At 38.1% G+C, this 19,063-nt stretch overlaps 1 protein-coding gene across 1 annotated transcript in view; it reads right to left on the minus strand.

Moving 5' to 3' along the window:
* Nucleotides 1-340: 340 nt before the first annotated feature.
* The window catches only part of LOC126293423 (unconventional myosin-Ia), a 693,376-nt gene continuing 674,653 nt past the window's right edge, over nucleotides 341-19,063 (minus strand). The window contains exon 26 of the mRNA XM_049986646.1: nucleotides 341-5,519. Within this exon, the coding sequence (XP_049842603.1) occupies nucleotides 5,396-5,519 (124 nt within the window). The 3' untranslated portion in view covers nucleotides 341-5,395. The remainder of the gene's footprint in view (nucleotides 5,520-19,063) is intronic.

Below are 19,063 nucleotides of genomic sequence, written 5' to 3' on the forward strand. Positions count from 1 at the left end.
GAAACAGTGAACTACAAATAAAAAAATGACAATCAATACATAAACCCCTTAGCAACTGAAATACCAACATGCAAAACAAACACACTATGAACTTACACACCAACCTAACATAAATATTTATGGCCTGTAAGGGTACCACCTGCATAAAATATGTTGGAAATTAGTTCTTTTTACTGTATGACACACCATTATATTCAAGGAATTTGCTGAAACTGTGAACTAGCCATGAAAGTATACCTACTTAATGAAAGTAAATCGTTAACAATTGAGTAATCACAGTATAAATATATAGAAAAGGAAAATACTGATAATATGAATAAGTGAAAGCCACAAATTTAACAGATATTTTTTTATTTGTTACAAAAAATCTCAGTGTTACGAAACAATACCTTTGCTTAAATTACATCTGATGCTTTTAAACCTTTGTACATTATTTATATAAGTTACACCACTTTCATGTAGATGTCAATATACCTATATTTGGCAAGTCCAGGCTTGGGATTACAAGTCCTGTCTGGAGATATCAACAGAAATATTTCTTGAACACAAACTGGAAGCTCAACTTTATGGATTGTTTCTTATCTCAGCAGCACCTTTCATTTTAAATCAGGCTGGGAACACTTCCAACAGTATTCACTGTATCACAATGCACTCAGAGAAGAGAAAACATAATTGCCGTTGAGCAAGTCTGAAAAACAATCTGTAAACAAAGCCTGTATTTGTATGGCAGAAAAAATATGTCCACTCATGAGAGTACTTAACCATAAAAATAACTAAAAGACATTGCTGCACTCAAATGGCTTTCTCATGGAGTAGATATACAAATAAGTTAATTTACTCAAATTCATTAACAGAACAACCTTCACTTGTGTTTTGACACTCATCAATGGAAGAAATTTCTTGCAACAGATTTAAATTGAACAGTATCTATTTTAAAATTACATTACAACAAAGATATACAAGTGCAGTGAGAAAATGTTTCCAACTGCAATTTTCTACTGTAATTTTGTTTATTAATTTGGCTTTTGACTGTTATTGTCAATTTTGTTTAAGGAAGAAGCAAATTCATGTTACAGTTTTTCTTATATGAACAAAAATAGCACAGGCTCATCAAAAAGACAGTTGCTTAGTAGTTGATAAAGAATAATAACTGGCATATCTAAATATAAGAAATAAGGGGAGGGGCCATAGTGATAAACCACATTCAGAAGTATACTTGCCCAAAATTTTTTTGATGTTCTTATGTGTTTACACTACTTAGAAAGAACAAAAATCCACAATGACTTTACTGAGCTCTTTTTGAAACCCTGGGCACCATCATTCCAGAAGAGTTAAAAAGCAATGCAGAGACAAAAGTTTGGAAACCTGTTGTTAATGATGAACTGACTTATAACTATGCTGTATGATAAAACAGCAATCATGAGCTGAGCCTTCATGAATAATGTTGACGAATATTCTTCCTTTCCATTAATAATTTATGGACTGACATTTATTCACTGTTATTTCAATTTGTGTCAGTCTGAAAAAAAATTATGCAAACTATAGAGTATAATTCCAGTACCTCATTCTGATTCTGATAAAATTTTGACAGATTTATATCCCTGTCAAACAGAAAATCATGTTCTGTTGGGTTACATGAAAAGCATTCAGACATGGAAACAATTACAGCTGTAATACCTTTGATAATGAACCCACTTTGTTTCCTACATAGAAAACTGTAGCACTTATGCCATGAATTAAATCAGCAACTTGTTGAAAGAGACAAATGCTTTTTGGTCCAAACATAATTTCTTTTAGAAGCAGTGGCACATGGGGAAACACTTACAAAATTTAACAAAATAAAATGTGACATCAGCTCTGATGACCAGATACAATTTCTATGTAGACACATTAACTGATGCCCTCTGCACATTTTTGAATACTTTTTCCCATGTGGAAGTTTCTTTCTGTTTTATTTACATAATATATTTTGCAAATATGTTTGACAAAATTATTTCTTCTTCAGTTTTATAGAGATTAATAAAAATACAACCAAAACCAAAACAGAACATTATCACTGCAATGTCTGCTGAATAACCAGAGGCAGTGCTGATGATTTTCTTTGCAAGAAAGGTAAGAAATGATTTAGGAAATTACATTAACTCTTCTCTCATAAAATGTATTAGACAATGTAACATATAAAGTATGAGATTCAGTACATTTACACTGCTGGCTTGATTGCATCACAGTGGCAATGACATATTTGATTAAATACTTTGGCAGTATAGATAAGAAGTTAGTCAAGAACAATTTGGAAAAATTATGGTTTTCCTGACAGTTTAGAGCTCTTTTTATTTCATGCTGACTAGCTGTCTGATGTCCATGTATGAGAAAATTCAAATGCACAGTTTTTGAGCAAGAAGGATATTTCAAAGCTCTAAATGAAGTGATGTAATCAGTTAATTTCAACAAAATTCGGCACTGGAAATAAGTGTTTATAACAGTGACTCACACCAGTGAAACATACTGTATGAGTTAGAAATATTCATGCCCAGTCCAATACAAACACAAAGTATGAAAAGCACAGTATGTCTGCACCTCATTAGATATCACAAACTCCATGTATCAATTATGAAACAGATGTAAATCTAAAAACTGTAACATAACAAGAAGCAGGGAACAACACTACATGATCTACCATAAGGCCTTCAAATGTGAACCACTTAAGATAAGTGAGTGATACTTTTACAAAAGAAACATACCTATCATACAATGAAATAGCTTGTACAATACTGCCATGATCTAGCTTGAAAATAAATTTATTTCTTTGTTTTGATTAGGGGAAATCACATGTACTCCGATAGTTTGCATCTGTGACACATCTAAATACACCAGTCACTGCCATATTCTCTGTTTAAACATGATAAAATACAATGTGCAAAGGACATGGTCTACCAATAAAAAAAAATTCAGCAAAGTACAGGTGCCAGTGTAAACGGTACTGTGGTGGTGGCATCTGCCAGGGTCACTAGAACTGACCCCCTATCACAAAATTGGAATTTTCCTCTCGGCCATGCTCCTTGTGGCTCACAAGCGGTCCACAGTAGAAACACGGCCACAGAAGAAATGAGTATATTTGATCTTCACTATTAACACAATATAATCTATTCATACCTATATATTTATTATGCCATTCAACATCAAACACTCTGTAACAATGTATTTTACTTAACAATGTCATCCGTGAGAAGTCTCTGAAAAACAACACTGCTCATAAAATTTCCTTTTTTTTTCTCCTCTTCTTCTGTCACTGAATCTGGACTTATCTCTTATGCTTATCTCTGCCTGTCCTCCCAGAAACGAGGATTTGGGTAAATTTCTTTCTGATGTCCTCTTCCTCATACAATAGTACTACTAACATAACAACAATAAAGACTATTGTTACTGGGAATTTCTATTTTGAGACCAGATGAAAGGAACCTTGGTTAGTATCACACAGTGGGTGGTAGATGAACTTGAACTGCTGTGACTAAAAATTATAAAAGCTGACATCTATCTGAGGTAGTAATAAAATTCTGTGAACAGCACAAATACATTGTCATGAAACATCAAAAGACTGATGAAAAGTTTAACTACTTCAGGTCACTCATTCTATAGAAACAAATCTAAAGCTTTGATGACCTGGATTTCTATACAATCCTTATCATACATCTGACTTCTGCTTTACCGTAGAGAAGTCCTCAGTTTTTAACAGTAGGCTTATATCTAAATCCCACAAACCATCTGAATAATTCTGCCAATATAATTTTAACAGAACTGAATACCTTTCGCTGAATTACAGGTAACAAAGCCAAATCCATAATAGTGACTAATGAGATGGGCACTAAAGATGTCTAACTGTTATACAAATTGTAAAAATTGTGTGCAAACACTGCTGTGAATAGATAAGAGAACAAAATCTTAAAATGAGGTAGGGTAGAATGCAAAAGATAATAATTTACAGGAACAAGAGGAATTTTGCTAGTGGGACATAAGAAGATAGACAAGAAAATAAAAACTGAGGCTAGGAAAGGAAGAAATATTTTCAAAAATATAAAAAGATGATAAAAACCTGTAGCATAACAATGAACGGTATAAAGCAGTGCTATGTGAAAAAATGCAGTACTCTGCAGATAATACCAAACATTACATGAAAAGTAATTGATGGAAATAACATACAAAAAGTAAATGACATCCAAGAAAGATTATAAGAAAGATAAAATACCACTGCTTAATTTTAATGAAATTTTAGACTTTTTCTTTACTGCTGTTGAGTCCATATTTCAGAGATAAAGTTGTTATCAATCCAACATTTATTTGATTTCATTTCACTTGGGCATTTCACTGCCTACATCAGAATAGGCTTTATTTTACAGAAAAGTGAAAATGTAAAGACAGTCATTTAAGTCAATGTGAGAACGGCAATACAGAATTAAAATTAAAGTGAGACTACTGTGTCTTGCACAGTCAAATATCAGGAAAGTGAACAAAGTGTGTTAAAGAAAGAAATGATCATAGGTATGGTTAAGTTTACTTGAGCATATTATTGATGTTGAATGACTTCACCAGCTGAAACTAAATACCTCTGGATGCACAACAATCTATGGTGAACAACCTGAGAACATAACTATAGGTCATACTAATTTACTAGAACACCATATTCAAAGACCTTATTTGCACTGAAAGATGGCTTTTTCCTGAAAAACCCAGAAAAGTTAAAGTTTGTGGCCTCTTCTGCATAGTTCGTCAGTTTACATGCACGCAATCTCAAGTCACAAATTCCTGAAGTGCCAAAATTTATGCCATAACAGCATCACACCTGCATGAACATTTCAGTTCTAAGATCATACTAGCAATAATGCTGATAGATTGCAAGGCCCAACTGACTAGAGGGAATAACTTTCTACTCGACAATGTCCACTTTATTGCCAAGGAAAGTAATACTGTGTTATTGCCTTTCACATTTCTCCTTAACTCTTTTCCTTAAATTGTATTGGCCCCCCAATGCCAGCTCATTCTCAAAGCAATCCTTTTGCAATTCCTTCAGATGGATCCAGCTTTTCTGCTGATAGACTATAACTTTATATATAGCCTTCTGAAAGTATTTAAACTGAAAAAGGACTCAAAAAAATTAAAAACAGTTTTCTTCTTGTTAGACCCATAAATACCATTGGGGAACACAAACAGACCACTGTGTGACACTTACTGACACCAAGTCTCACTCTCAACTCTTCAGACTATTCCCGACTACAATGAGCATAACAACTCACAATACTGACAAATCCTCGTGGTGTGAGATCCTAGACATCACAGCAGGTCAGAGCATAAGTTCACAGGCCCAGTCAGCAATCACAGTTCAGCTTCTTCACACTGCAGCTCAGAGCAGCACCTCCATCTTGTTGGCTTTGCGCACTATTCTGATCTGTCCCGGGGGGACCTCGGGCATCCCCAGGCACTTGAAGGTGAATAATACAGTCTGCTGGCCAAAGTTTGCTTCAAACCTGTAATGATAAATTTTTAAAAAATCACAATAGTGACATAAATTACAGTTTAAAACAATGATAACTTTCACAAATATGACACTAGTTGGAGAAATGATTTATGCTGTTCTTTGTCACTTGGCCTTAGAGCAGCACTGGAAGGATTGTGATGGTCAGCAACGAAAATAACTGACCACCTAGCCAGTGATGCAAAGAATTTCATATATAATAAAATTACCTTAATTAAAACTGAGGAAGGCTTCCAAACTTCATTTTTTTAATGCTTCCAAACCTCAACGACCTAACTTGGGCTTCAAAAATGAAAATGGAAACTTAGTCATAAACAACCATGAAAACTGTGAAATAGTAGCAAGCTCTTTCAACAAGTTGTTAAATTGTGAGGAACCAAGAGGAAAAGTTCTAAAAAATAATCTAGGATGCACTAACTCAAACTCAGAGCCCAAAATATCATTAAAGATCTGAAGAATGATAAGGCCCCTTGGGAAACATTCAGTAACTGCCAAAATGTGTAACATTGCAGATGTTGGGGCAGCCAAGAAACTAGATGGATCTTCCAAAAAATTTGGGAAACCAAAGGTAAAACAGAAGATTGGGTAATGGCATTAATTTGCCCAATTCACAAAAAAGGGTATACAACTGACCCAATGACTATAGAGGAATTTCTCAGCTATTGGTGACTTGTAAAATTATTTCAAAAGCTTTGCAAAACAGGCTGGAAAGCCAACTGTGTCAGCAACACCAAAGATGGTTTAGAAAAGGACAACAAAGTGTAGAACAAGTTTTAAATCTGAAGTTTATAATCAGGTATATAAGAACTATAAACTTTTGAATACATTATGGGAGTGACAGTGATCAATGTATTACAAACATGTACTATCAAAAACAGTCTTGATCACAATTTATTTATTACAGTGACTGGCTTCAATCACTACTGTGGTCATTTTCAGATCAATGAGTAAGAATCTCCTTCTGCTGGAGAATCACTACTACTCCTAGTGATTCTCCAACAGGAGTAGGTTCTTACTCATTGGTCTGAAGATGACCACAGTAGTGGTTGAAACCAGTCACCGTAATAAATAAATTGTGATCCAAACTGTTTTTGATAGTAAATATAAGAATTAGCAGTTGTGGATTTGGGTGGACTGGTTTGCAGTGGTAAAAGTCAAACATCAGGCAAGGAATGACTTTACTACTGTATAACATATTTTGTAATTTATCAGTCATCAGATATATACATTAAAAACTAGATACAAAAGTATTTCATAAAATGTAGTAATGGACAGCTGTAACACTCCACTTCAATTGAAATCATGTGGCATATACTACACATACCCAGGAGTGGTTGCTGCGTATAGACATGGTGTTTCAAATTGTATGTGAAAAAAACATTTGCAGATTACAGACACAATTCTGCAGAGTGTGTACCAAGAAGATATTTCTGCCATCACGTGGCATTACAAAATGTATAGTGGCGCCAAGGAGCATCAACTAATATATCAGGTGTACCGGTATGAAATAGGCGTTTTTTTGTGAAAATGAAACACTAATATTGAATTGAAAAGTAAAAACATTTTATTCAAAGTACTGACCATTGCTTTCTATACATTTTGACCACCTTTCTGGCAATTTGTGGACACCGCGCCAATAGAAATGTTCGTCTTTTGAAGCAAACCCATCAAACACCAAATTTTCGACTTCTTCGTAGGAATCGAAGTGTTCCTCAGCCAATGCGTGTCCCATTGATGAAAACAAATGGTAGTTGGAAGGGACCAAGTCTGGCGAATACGGCGGGTGTGGTACCAGCTCTCAGCCAAGTGTATCCTGAACCAGTTTTGCATTGTGTGCAGGTGCATTGTTGTGTAAAAAAATTACTTTGCCATGTCTTCTGTCCCATTCTGGTCTTTTTTTGATCAATTCATAGTTCAAATTGATCATTCGTTGTCTGTAGCAATTAGTATTCACACTTTCACTGGGTTGCAGAAGCTCATTATACTCCACACCTTTCTGATTCCACCAAACACAGGGCATTGTCTTCTTGCCGAATCAATCTGGTTTTGCAGTCAATGTTGATGGTAGTCCCAGATTAACCCATGATTTTTCCCATTTAGGATTCTTAACATAAATCAATTTTTCCTCGCCAGTAACAATTCGATGCTAAATTGATTTTCTTTTATGTCTTTGAAGCAAAATTTGACAAATGATTTTTCAGTTTTCCATCTGTCTTTCATTCAATTCATGTGTCACCCCCATTTTCCACATTTTTGGGTCTTTCCCGTTGCTTTCAAACAGTCAGAAATTGTTTGTTGTGCAACATTTAGCATTGCTGCCATTTACTTCTGACTCAAAGTATCATCTTCATCCAATATTGCTTGCAATTCAGTGTCTTCGAAATTTTTTGGTGGTCTTCCACGTTCTTCATTTCTTATATCAAAATCATTATTTCTGATCCATTGAAACCACCTTTTGCATGTTGCTTCTGATAGAGCATGATGACCATATCCCTCGACAAGCATTTGATGCGACTCTGCAACACTTTTTTTCAAAAGAAAACAAAAAATTAATGCTTTCCGCAAATCATCACTTTCTGGTACAAAATTTGACATTGTTAACACGATGAAAACATATGATGTTGTTTGTTCCATGACTTGATGTATACTAAATATCTTTGACAGATGTCATACCAACCAAACAAAGAAAAAATTATGGCTCGTTCACAACAAACGTTCCCTATCGACATATTTGTATCTTAACGCTCATTTCATATCGGTGCACCTGGTACATTTCTTATATCATTTGTCTGATCACTGAGACCCAAGTTGTTATAAAAGAAATATTTTGTCTACGCAAATGGAAATGGTGGTTCTAAAGTGATAGAATTAAACTAAACTCCACCCAAACAGGCCACCGTGTCATCCTCAGCCTGCAGGCATCACTGGATGCAGATATGGAGGGGCATGTGGTCAGCACGCTGCTCTCCCAGCCATATGTCAGTTTACAAAACTGACACTGATAGAAGATTACGCAAAATACTTATTTAACTTTGTAAGTATTGCATGGCGCCACACATCGCCGAACATACAAGAACAACTACTGTGCAATATGACACGCGGCGTAAAATTAAAACGTAAAATAGTAATACAAATATATGCCACAAATTTAAATCAGTAAGGCCGGGGGAGGAGAATATTATATTTTCTTCAAAATTAGGGCTGATGTTCGGTTTGTAGGGCACTCAACTGTGTCGTCATCAGTGCCTGTATGAAGTCCCAATTTTTAAACAGTTCAATTTTTTTCACAGTCCAATCTACCCACTGTCATGAATTATGTGATGAGGACAACAAAAACATCCAGTCTTCAAGCACAGTGTTGTGTTGGCAGAAGAGCCAACACCGTGTTACTAGTGGAGGCTGAAATGCACGTGTTTTAGCTCACACAGGCTGGCGTGAGGAGGGAAGAACTATACTGACATGAGGTCTAGAACATGACAAGGAGTTAGAATTCAGAAAGTGGACGTAATTAGTTTGATACTTAACTTTAATCCATTAATGATGAACGTTGTTCTTGACGGTACATGATCCACAATATTATCTGTTCAGAATACATTCTTGAAGATGAATATGGCGCCTTGCTAGGTCGTAGCAAATGACGAAGCTGAAGGCTATGCCAAACTGTCGTCTCTGCAAATGAGAGCGTATGTAGACAGTGAACCATCACTAGCGAAGTTGGCTGTACAACTGGGGCAAGTGCTAGAGAGTCTCAATAGACTAAAAAGACCTGCCGCGTGGCTGTGCTCGATCTGCAATCACTGATAGTGGTGACATGTGGGTCCGACATATACTAACGGACCGCGGTCGATTTAAAGGCTACAACCTAGTAAGTGTGGTGTCTGGCGGTGACATCACACACAGAAAATCCCCAACCCAGATGGGAATACTCTGAAGGTGTTCCACTATGTGGTGATGGATACTATGATGACACACGCAGAAAGTACTGTTTTATTATTTGTAGCGAATCCAAAAAGTATTATTCCGTTTGTTCATGGACTTTGTCTACCTGGGTTTTCATATCTTGTCATGTGTTCCTTCACCACTTCGTCACTCTTGTAGGCGAAAAGGATTATGGGTTTAGAGTTGTTTTCCCCAGTGACAGACTTACTGCTTGCCCAGTGTAGCCTCTCTTCTTGTGCATTCTTCAGACTGCTGCTAACACGGTACAGCAGCTCTCTGTCATACTGATGCAGTAGCTTACATTACACACAATACAGTGTAATGCCAAGGCTGTCAGATGCGGCACCGACATTCCACTCGAGCGGCTCACTTGTCCGACCACTGCCCCGTCTCAGACGTGGACAACATGGCCCAACGCCTTACTTTTGCTGCAACAGTTCATTCACACAACTGCAGTCCACGTCTGGGTACTGATGCTCGAGCACTTGATGCATCAGGTTTTTTGTGAAACCTAGGAACTGCGGCTGGCCTTCCTCAGTTTTAAGAGTTATTTGTGGTCTTTGCCATCTATGGGACCTCTGACAAATGAGCTCTTCTCCTCACACGGACCGGTGCTTCAGCCTATCACCTTCTACAGCCTCTTAATCCTAGGGCTAATCTTTCTTTTGTCTCCTATGCTCACTTACAGGATCAGCTCACTGCTCATCACACTGCCCACAACAGATCTAGTGCTCCTGTATGCCCTTCCTCTTCCGGAACATTTTCCCTACTGGACTCTCCTGCTTGCCTTCTATTTCCAAATTCTTCCCGTCCTCCATCACCCCAAGAACCTTCATTACAGGTTCTGATGCTAGGCACAAATGACCCACCTGACGCAAGACATCCTAATGCCGGCCCACCCAATACCAGCAACGCCACATCTGCCACCAGCCTTCTCCAATTCCACTGGTTTTCATTTCTACTTCTCTCCCATACTCGCTTTTCGCATTTCTTGTCGCTGTCTTCTAGGCACTCTGTGCATGCCTACTGACACTTCTAACATGCCTACTTGCACTCAAATACACTCAGTATTCTCCACCAGCCTTCTCCAATTCCACCGGTTTTCATTTCTACTTCTCTTCCATACTCGCTTTTGGCATTTCTTGTCACTGGCTTCTAGGCACTCTGTGCATGCCTACTGACACTTCTAAGAAGCCTACCTGCACTGAAATACACTCAGTATTCTGATACACTTTTTCATGCAACAACACACCTCCCTGTTTATCATCATGTGCCAATGTGCAGTGCCTCATGTTCACTTCTAATGACATGCACACACACACACACACACACACACACACACACACACACACACACACACCACCACCACCACCACCACCACCACCACCACCACAGTTTTCATGTTTCTCCATGTGTCCCCTGGCTGCTGAACTACATGCATTTGCCTCCCATCCCATCTCCTTGAAATCACACCTCATTCCCAGCTTTTCTCATTCAACAGCTAACTCTCCATCATGCACAACACCTTCTGTAGGTCTTCGGCCTGGACCTCCCCGACAGGCCACTAGAAGCTGCTTCTGGCACATCTGGTGCTGTCCAGTGAAAGTTTCATCGCAAGCCTCTTTCTTGACTCTCCTGCAGCCTTCGGCATCCTGGCTGTTCTGTGACGACAACCTTGTGCATCCTCTTTCTCCACAGTCACCTTTGCACTGCCTGCTTCTTCTTTGCAGAGGCCTCTCTCTTTCAAGATGGCTTCACCATCTACATAAGGAAGTATCTGTTATCCTACAATTCAACAACACTTCATGCAGCCATGTGTCTACCCACTTTGTCTCTGTTCACCACTGGGAAACAGTCCAACGTACATGTAAACAGATTGGATTGTTTTCTTCCTGGTCTCTGGCAATTTCCAAGTGACTTGGGGCACAAGTCTCACTACAGGCAGCACTGGCAAAACATTGCTGCCACCACTTCCATGCCTACAAGAGCATGACCCCGTATGCTTCCACAAATTAGCTACAAACGTCGAGCCTCGGCTGATCTATAGTAATTGAATACCGGACCAGCTCTGTGACCAAGAACTGACCATTTGAGTTCTCCTCCTCGCTGAGCACCCTGCCATGGCTACCTCGCCGCGGTTCTTCGGCACAGAGCTCCCATCATCAAGTGCTCCAGAAGCGTCTGACCATACTGAAACTTTACCACTGGCCTTTATAGTACTGCACTGTATTACTATGAAGACAAAGCTAATGCACCAGAAAACAAAATACTAAGCAGAACTGAGCAGTACTGAATGCAAACTTGATTGCAACAAGTTAAAGAGGGCTTTACTGTTGTCTACAGCAGGTACCGTGAGCAAACGAAAACAAGACACTGAAAGTGCATGCTACCCACATCTGCACTGTTGTGCGCATTTTCGGTGCAATATGGATACAAGCTAACTGCAGAAAGAAACCAGAAAAAATGTAGTAACTCCATAATGATCTATCAGAGACTTTGAGTCCCTTATACTAAAATAGTCCGAGAGTATTACTACTGAACAACCTCTGAAGCTTTGTTGGTCGAGTTCTGGCTTCACCAGAACCTGTTTCTTGCTAATGTTTGCATGCCTCTGTGTAAGGTGTATTTTCTAAAACGCTGTATAGAGTTGTTTATACACAGTTACACAGTGAATGATACAAAATGTAGTCTACACAGAGACATGAAAACATGTAAATAACAAGAAATAACAAACTCGAGGAAAATATTAGCTTTACTGTAAATGAAGGATAGCCACATATGTATCAGTTTCAATATGTGATAGCAAGAAACTCAATGAACTCCCTGATGGCAGTGAAACTTGACCAAAACAGGTTTGGATGTTAAAGAAGAGAAATTAGCTTTTGCTCAAGGCAGAACCATATTTCTATAATAATACAGCGTGGGGCAGTTAAAACTATTTTGGGAAATATATGGGGAGGTACATATTGGATTACAAAAAGGGTTGTCATAATAGTTGTTGGCCTCAAAGGGGGACATCCAAGGACACTATCACTCGCCCCCCCCCCCCCCCCCCTCCCCTGCCCGACCCCCAGGGGGTGGGAGAGGGATCAACTTTGAAATCTTAAATAGGAACCCCCTATTTTTATTGCAGATTTGGAGTCTCTGGGAAAAAAAATGTAACTTTTATATGGAACAATTTTAATGGTGAACGATAGGCGGCATTGTAATCAACAAAATGGGTTAAAATCCGGTGAACATGATAGTACCTCAGGAAATTTCTCAATAGGTTAGGACTCCAGGAGGCGTAGAAGGGCAGTATTCTTACATTTTGTGGTGCAGTGTACGTGTTTTATAGCAAACCAACATGATTCTCCAGACCATAACATATTAGGGTGTCTACATTTTGTGGTGTAATTACCTTCACAGATGGCGCTGAATTGGAAACCAATTGATTTGTTTATTCATGCAGTAACAACTCCGTTTAACATTACTCAGGAACAACGATGTGGACATAGTAGTGTTTTGCTCCCTTCAGGCTGCTTTTTTAATGTGAATCCCCTTGCCTCTTGCCATCCAGGGGCTTGTTGTAGGTGAGTCCCCTTGTCTCTCAGCACTGGGGTGCTTGTCTTAGTTGTGCCCTCTTGCCTCTCACAGATCATGTTTTACTGAAGAAAATGTTCAAAATGGCGCCCATTTGCTGCAATACAAATTGCAGCTCTATTCCTGGAAGACAATAATACATCTTTTAAGCGTCTCTTTGCTGAAGTTTGTACATTCAGTTGCTGCACATTTGTAGGGGTTCTTGGTATGTCGATGTAACATTTTTCTTATAGTGTTCACCACAGGAAGAAATTGGGAAGCATCAAATCTGGTGAACATGCAAGCCAATCATGAGGACGACTTAGTTCCATCCAGGATAGTGTCAATTTGTAACTTCATGAGACATCCATGAATAATGTGCTGGACAGCCATTGTGTTGAAACCACATATCCACTCTTGTCTGGAGTGGGATGTCTTTCAGAAGTATTGGCAAAATATTATCTGAAAAGTTCCCATACATTCAACCATTCATATTACTTTCTATGAAGTGCAGACCAATTTTCCAGGTACCTAACACATTGCACCACTCATTGACACTCCAATGGTGCTGAAGCTCATCTTGCCTTAACCAGTGGGGATTCTCCTCAGCCCAATAATGTACATTATGCCAATTTAAGTGACAGTGAATTGTAAACATTGCTTCATCAGAGAAAAGTACCTGTGAATGAAAACCATCATTGGCTGTTAGCTGTATCTAATTGCAGAAGTTCAAGTTGCTGCAGACAAATGTGAGGATACGCAGCAGTTATAGCTAAAACATCCACTGGGTCATTTTCATTTCATCACAGGCTGTGGTTGGATTCTTCATGAGGGTTGAGCACTTCCAGTTGCAGTAAATAGTTGCATAATACTGCAAAATATCATTGCAGAAGGAGCATTCCTCTTGGAGAACCACTTCATACAGTCAATGAGCTTCTCCTATGTGTTTATTTTTGCAAAGTATGAGGCAATAACATCCACCCTATCTGCAATCATCAACATCGTTGCACATGTAGGAAGAGATTTTTGTGGTTCGAAAGTTTGCAGTAAAGCAAACCATGACACTTGCTGTCATTTCCTTTACCATTGTTTGCAGTACGGCCACAGTCATGTTTGACACATTGGAAACACATCCTTGCCCCTACAGGTGTTGCAGCAACAACAAGAATCTGACCACAGACTGTGACCCTGCATCACAGATGGTTGTTTGAATGGTACAAAATATATCATAGACAATGATTAACATACTGAACATTCCTCTACCTTTCCAACTGTTTGTAAACCACTGTGATTTGTATTTATTACAGCACTTCCATCATACAATGATAAAACTGTTCCATACAAAAGTTACTCACAGATAATTTGATGGATCCTAATGTGACCATCTCAGAATTGAGTCATATTTGATACATGGATACCTATATGTCTTAATAGTAAAACTGCCAAATAGCACTGTCCTAACTCTAATAATATTTGATATATACAGGTTTGAAGGCAAGGATGTGTACCCAGTCATTAGTCGAGACTAATTTCCCAATTTTCGGAGACCTGCTATTCAGTAGTGAATTGACCTACAGACCTCAGTTTTTTATGCCTCTAGTATGTAGGCCACTAAGTTGATGTAATGTATAAAAAGTGAGCTACATCATTAGATTTTTTATGAAAAATACTGTAAAACATACTTTTTCCATGCTATGTTTTAAATGTGTGATTTTTAAAAAAATCATAATTTTGCACAGAGAAGGAGCACAGACATCAGCTTGTGCACTCTAACTCTTTAGTCCTAGTATCAAGCATAAATAATAATGAAAAGCATTTGGCAATTTGGCATTGCCATTAGTATTTCTTATCTTCACTTACAGATGACGCCACGCAGAAAAATGGCAAATTTGACGAACTTGTAAGTCATGGGGGAGGGAGGAAGGGAGGGGGGGGGGGGGGGACAGGAGTACATAAACAGTTGAATCTCAACTTGATTTTTTGCTGAAATGTTTACATAACTGGTAGCAATATTACATGCAAAGAAGAATACCTACCTCACTTTATTCACAGGGAGAGAATATAATAAAAATGCCACTTACACATACCATTCACATTCACCACTGCACGGAACTAGTGTATTCTTTGACAAAGTGTTCCTACAATATTTGTGGTTGACCAGTAGGTCAGAACAGTGAACAGTGTTACTTGAAAGGTGGATGTCCCATCATTACAGAGTCACAGTGCACGGTTGTATAAACTCGACAATAAGTGCTACAAAAAAATAGTATCTCTCACCTTTAGATGAAGTTGTTTCATTTTTGGATCAATATATCAAGAAAATAAAGTTATATGCAAGGCGGAAGATTTTTAAAAATACAGTTTCCTTCTTTATAACTGAATTTGTTTATGAAACTGTGCTTTTATGTCTATATATACCAGTATATGTGTAAAGAGTTATTAATGTCTCTGATTACTGCTTGCATCTTTTCTTTTGCTTCATTAAAACTGTCTTTTTAATTTAAACTAACAGAATAAAGATATATCATCACATTTGTGCACAAAATCTGTTCCTTTGGAATCCTTTACAATGAAAAGACATTTACCAATGAAATCAGTGTATACTGATAGCTGTTTTCAGCTCATATCTGTTTACAGTCCTGACCCACAGGTCAAAGACAAATATCTTAGGAACATTTTTTAAAAGAATACACAAGGTTTTTATTTACCAGTCCCCTGTAGTGGTGAATGTCAATGGTATGTAAAAGTGGCGTTTTTATTTTATTCTTTGCCAATTAATGAAGTGAGTTAGGATATTCTTCTTTGCATCTAATATTGCTAAAACATACACAAACATATCAGAAAAAAAAATCAGTTGAGATTCAACTGTTTACGTACTCCCCCATCCCCCAAGGACTTTCAAGTTAATCAAATTTGATGTTTTTTATGATGTAGTCATCTTTAAGTGAAGACAAAAAATGCTTTTCATTAGTATTTATACTTAATACTAGGACTGAAGAGTTGCATTGTACAATCTGATGTACTACTTCCCTCTACAATGCTATGATATTTTTAGAAATCACAAATTTAAAGCACAGCACAAAAAAAGTGTGTTTTACAATATTTTTCATAAAAAATCTTAATGATATATCCTACTTTTTATAAATTATATCAACTTAAGGGCCTACATACTAGATGCATAAAAATTGAGGTCTTCATTACTGAGCAGTAGGCTCTGGAAAATCAGAAAATTGATGCCACAGTGAATTGCATACACACCCTTGAGCCTTCAAACCTGAAATTATCAAAAATGGCTAGAGTTAGGGCAATACTATTTGGCAGTTTTATTATTAAGACATGTAGGTAACCATGTACCAAATATGACTCAAGTCTCATTGGGAATTGGTCACCTTAACACCTCCAGTGAGATTAGACAGAATGACCCTTACGTATTTTTTTCTGGCGAATCCAAACCCACAATAAAAAATGGGGGTTCCTTTTGAAGAATATTTCGAAGTTGAACCCCTCTTGCCCCCTTGGGGATGGGGCAGAAGGTCGAGTTTAGGTCACTGGATGTCCCCATTTGAGAGGAACAGCTTTTATAACATTTTTGTTTTCATCTGAGTTGCACTGTCCTCGATATTTCCACAAACAGTTTCTATTATTTATTATTATGTGTTGTACATGGCATCATCTACCCCATAAAATTACAGGGAGACTGATGTTTATGCAATATTTACCATCTGTATTTACCATCATTCTCTTATTACAAGGATATTCGTAAGCATCTCCACGCTTTCAGTTGACATCCAGAAAATAATGACACGTTAGTGGACATAGCATCTCTCCAGATTTCCATTCGAAATACATGCCAGGATGTAGTTGCACAATGCACCACTAGTGGGCAGTCATGTAGGAATGTGGCACATAACAAAGTGATGCATGCCGTTCTGTGTATCAAATACTCCCTTTCTCAGAAAAGTTCCTGGACAGCTTTTTATTTGAGTTTGCAATATTAAAAAGGAACAAATGTTTTTACGTTACTTGGTACCTGTGCATCCTTGAAATGACCTTGGCCATATTTCGGCACAAACTAACTATGGGGTAGGGCTGTGCTTAGTAACACACTGTTTGAGTACTTGGTGCATTAGTTACAGTGACACAATGGATGCTCATTGTGAACAAAGAATGAAGATTAAGTTCTGCGTTAAGCTCAGGAAAACCCCTAGTGAAACATAGATAGTGATTAAGCAAGCACTTGTAGGCAAGGCACTTTCAAAAAGTCATGTTTTTGAGTGGCACAAAAGGTTTTGTGAAGGCACAGATTCAGTGCAAGACAATTACAGATCTGGTTGCCTCTCTACAGCACATATCGATGCAAACATGGAGTGTGTAAGGCAGTTTTTGCACAAAGACCATTACGTAACTGTGTGTAAAACATCAGAAGAACTTAATTTGAATCGTGATGTGTGTCACAAAATTTTATGTGAAATTACGAACAACTTCAGTTGGGTGGGGAAGGCGAGCCACAGGTTGCGTTTCATTGGCAGGACACTTAGAAGATGCAACAAGTCCATTAAAGAGACAGCTTACACAACACTCGTTCGTCCTCTGTTAGAATATTGCTTTGCAGTGTAGGATCCTTACCAGGTGGGATTGACGAAGGACATCAAAATGGTGCAAAAAAGGGCAGCTCGTTTTGTATTATCACGTAACAGGGGATAGAGTGTTGCAGATATGATACGCAAGTTGGGATGGAAGTCATTAAAGCAAAGACGTTTTTCATTGCGGCGAGATCTATTTACGAAATTTCAGTCACCAACTTTCTCTTCCGAATGCGAAAATATTTTGTTGAGCCCAACCTACATAGGTAGGAATGATCATCAAAATAAAATAAGAGAAATCAGAGCTCGAACAGAAAGGTGTAGGTGCACATTTTTCCCACGCACTGTTTGGGAGTGGAATGGTAGAGAGATAGTATGATTGTGGTTCGATGAACCCTCTGCCAAGCACTTAAATGTGAATTGCAGCGTAATCATGTAGATGTAGATGTAGATTTAGTGATGGAAACTTAATGCAAACTCATCCCTCACACACTAACAGATGAACAGAAAGAGGAAAGACAAAGAATTTACGATAAATTACTGGATAGAGCCAGGTGTGATTCCACATTTTGGTCAAAGATTATTGCTGGGGGTGCAAGGTGATGTTACCAGTATAACGCTCACATGAGGTGGCGAAGTAGTGTATGGCAGAGTCCTGGATCACCAAACTAAAAAAAAATAAAAATGACAAACTTTGAGAACAAAGACAATGTTGATCACATTCTTTGAGACAAAAGGCTTAGTTCACTGTGGGTATGTCCTTCCAGGTCAAAGAGTAAACTAAACTCTTTATGTTGAAGTCTTGAAACGTTTACCATGACAAGGAATTAGACACCATCACCCTGATTTACAGCATTTTTAGGGCTGGTTCTTACTGCATGACAGGTAAGACCCCATACTACTTTATCTGTTACCAAGTATCTGGCCAGACATTCTCTTATTGCCATCCCACATTTTCCATATTCGCCAGACCTTTTTTTTTTTACGAGTTTTTCTTATTTCTGCAAGTGAAAAGGCGACTGAAACGAAAGCTTCATCAAGATGTCACAGACATCCAACAGCCAGTAACAAATGAGCTTACAAGCATCACTGTTGAAAAGTTCCCATAGGAGCTACGGGTGTTATTTGGTAAGTGCAATTTTCTATTTTTTTTAAACCTGTCCTGTAACTTTCCTGACAAAGGGAGTATCAGGTAAAAGCTCAGCAGACAACTACAATACATGGATGGTACAACACTCCGTGAGTCTGGCTGCTTATGTGCTGCAAGGAAAATAGGCCAGCTGGGATCATTAACAGAGAAGATGGAATGTGTGCGACAATAATTTGTCAGGATCCCTATTGAACTGGACAGATACCGCAGTCAACTGACTGGCACACTCCACACTAATATCTGTGCCTAAAACTGAAATGGTTGGTGGGTCCTCAGGACAATGAGGTTTTGCAATGACTTGCA

Source organism: Schistocerca gregaria, chromosome 10 (assembly GCF_023897955.1).
Source record: "Schistocerca gregaria isolate iqSchGreg1 chromosome 10, iqSchGreg1.2, whole genome shotgun sequence".
NCBI lineage: Eukaryota > Metazoa > Arthropoda > Insecta > Orthoptera > Acrididae > Schistocerca > Schistocerca gregaria.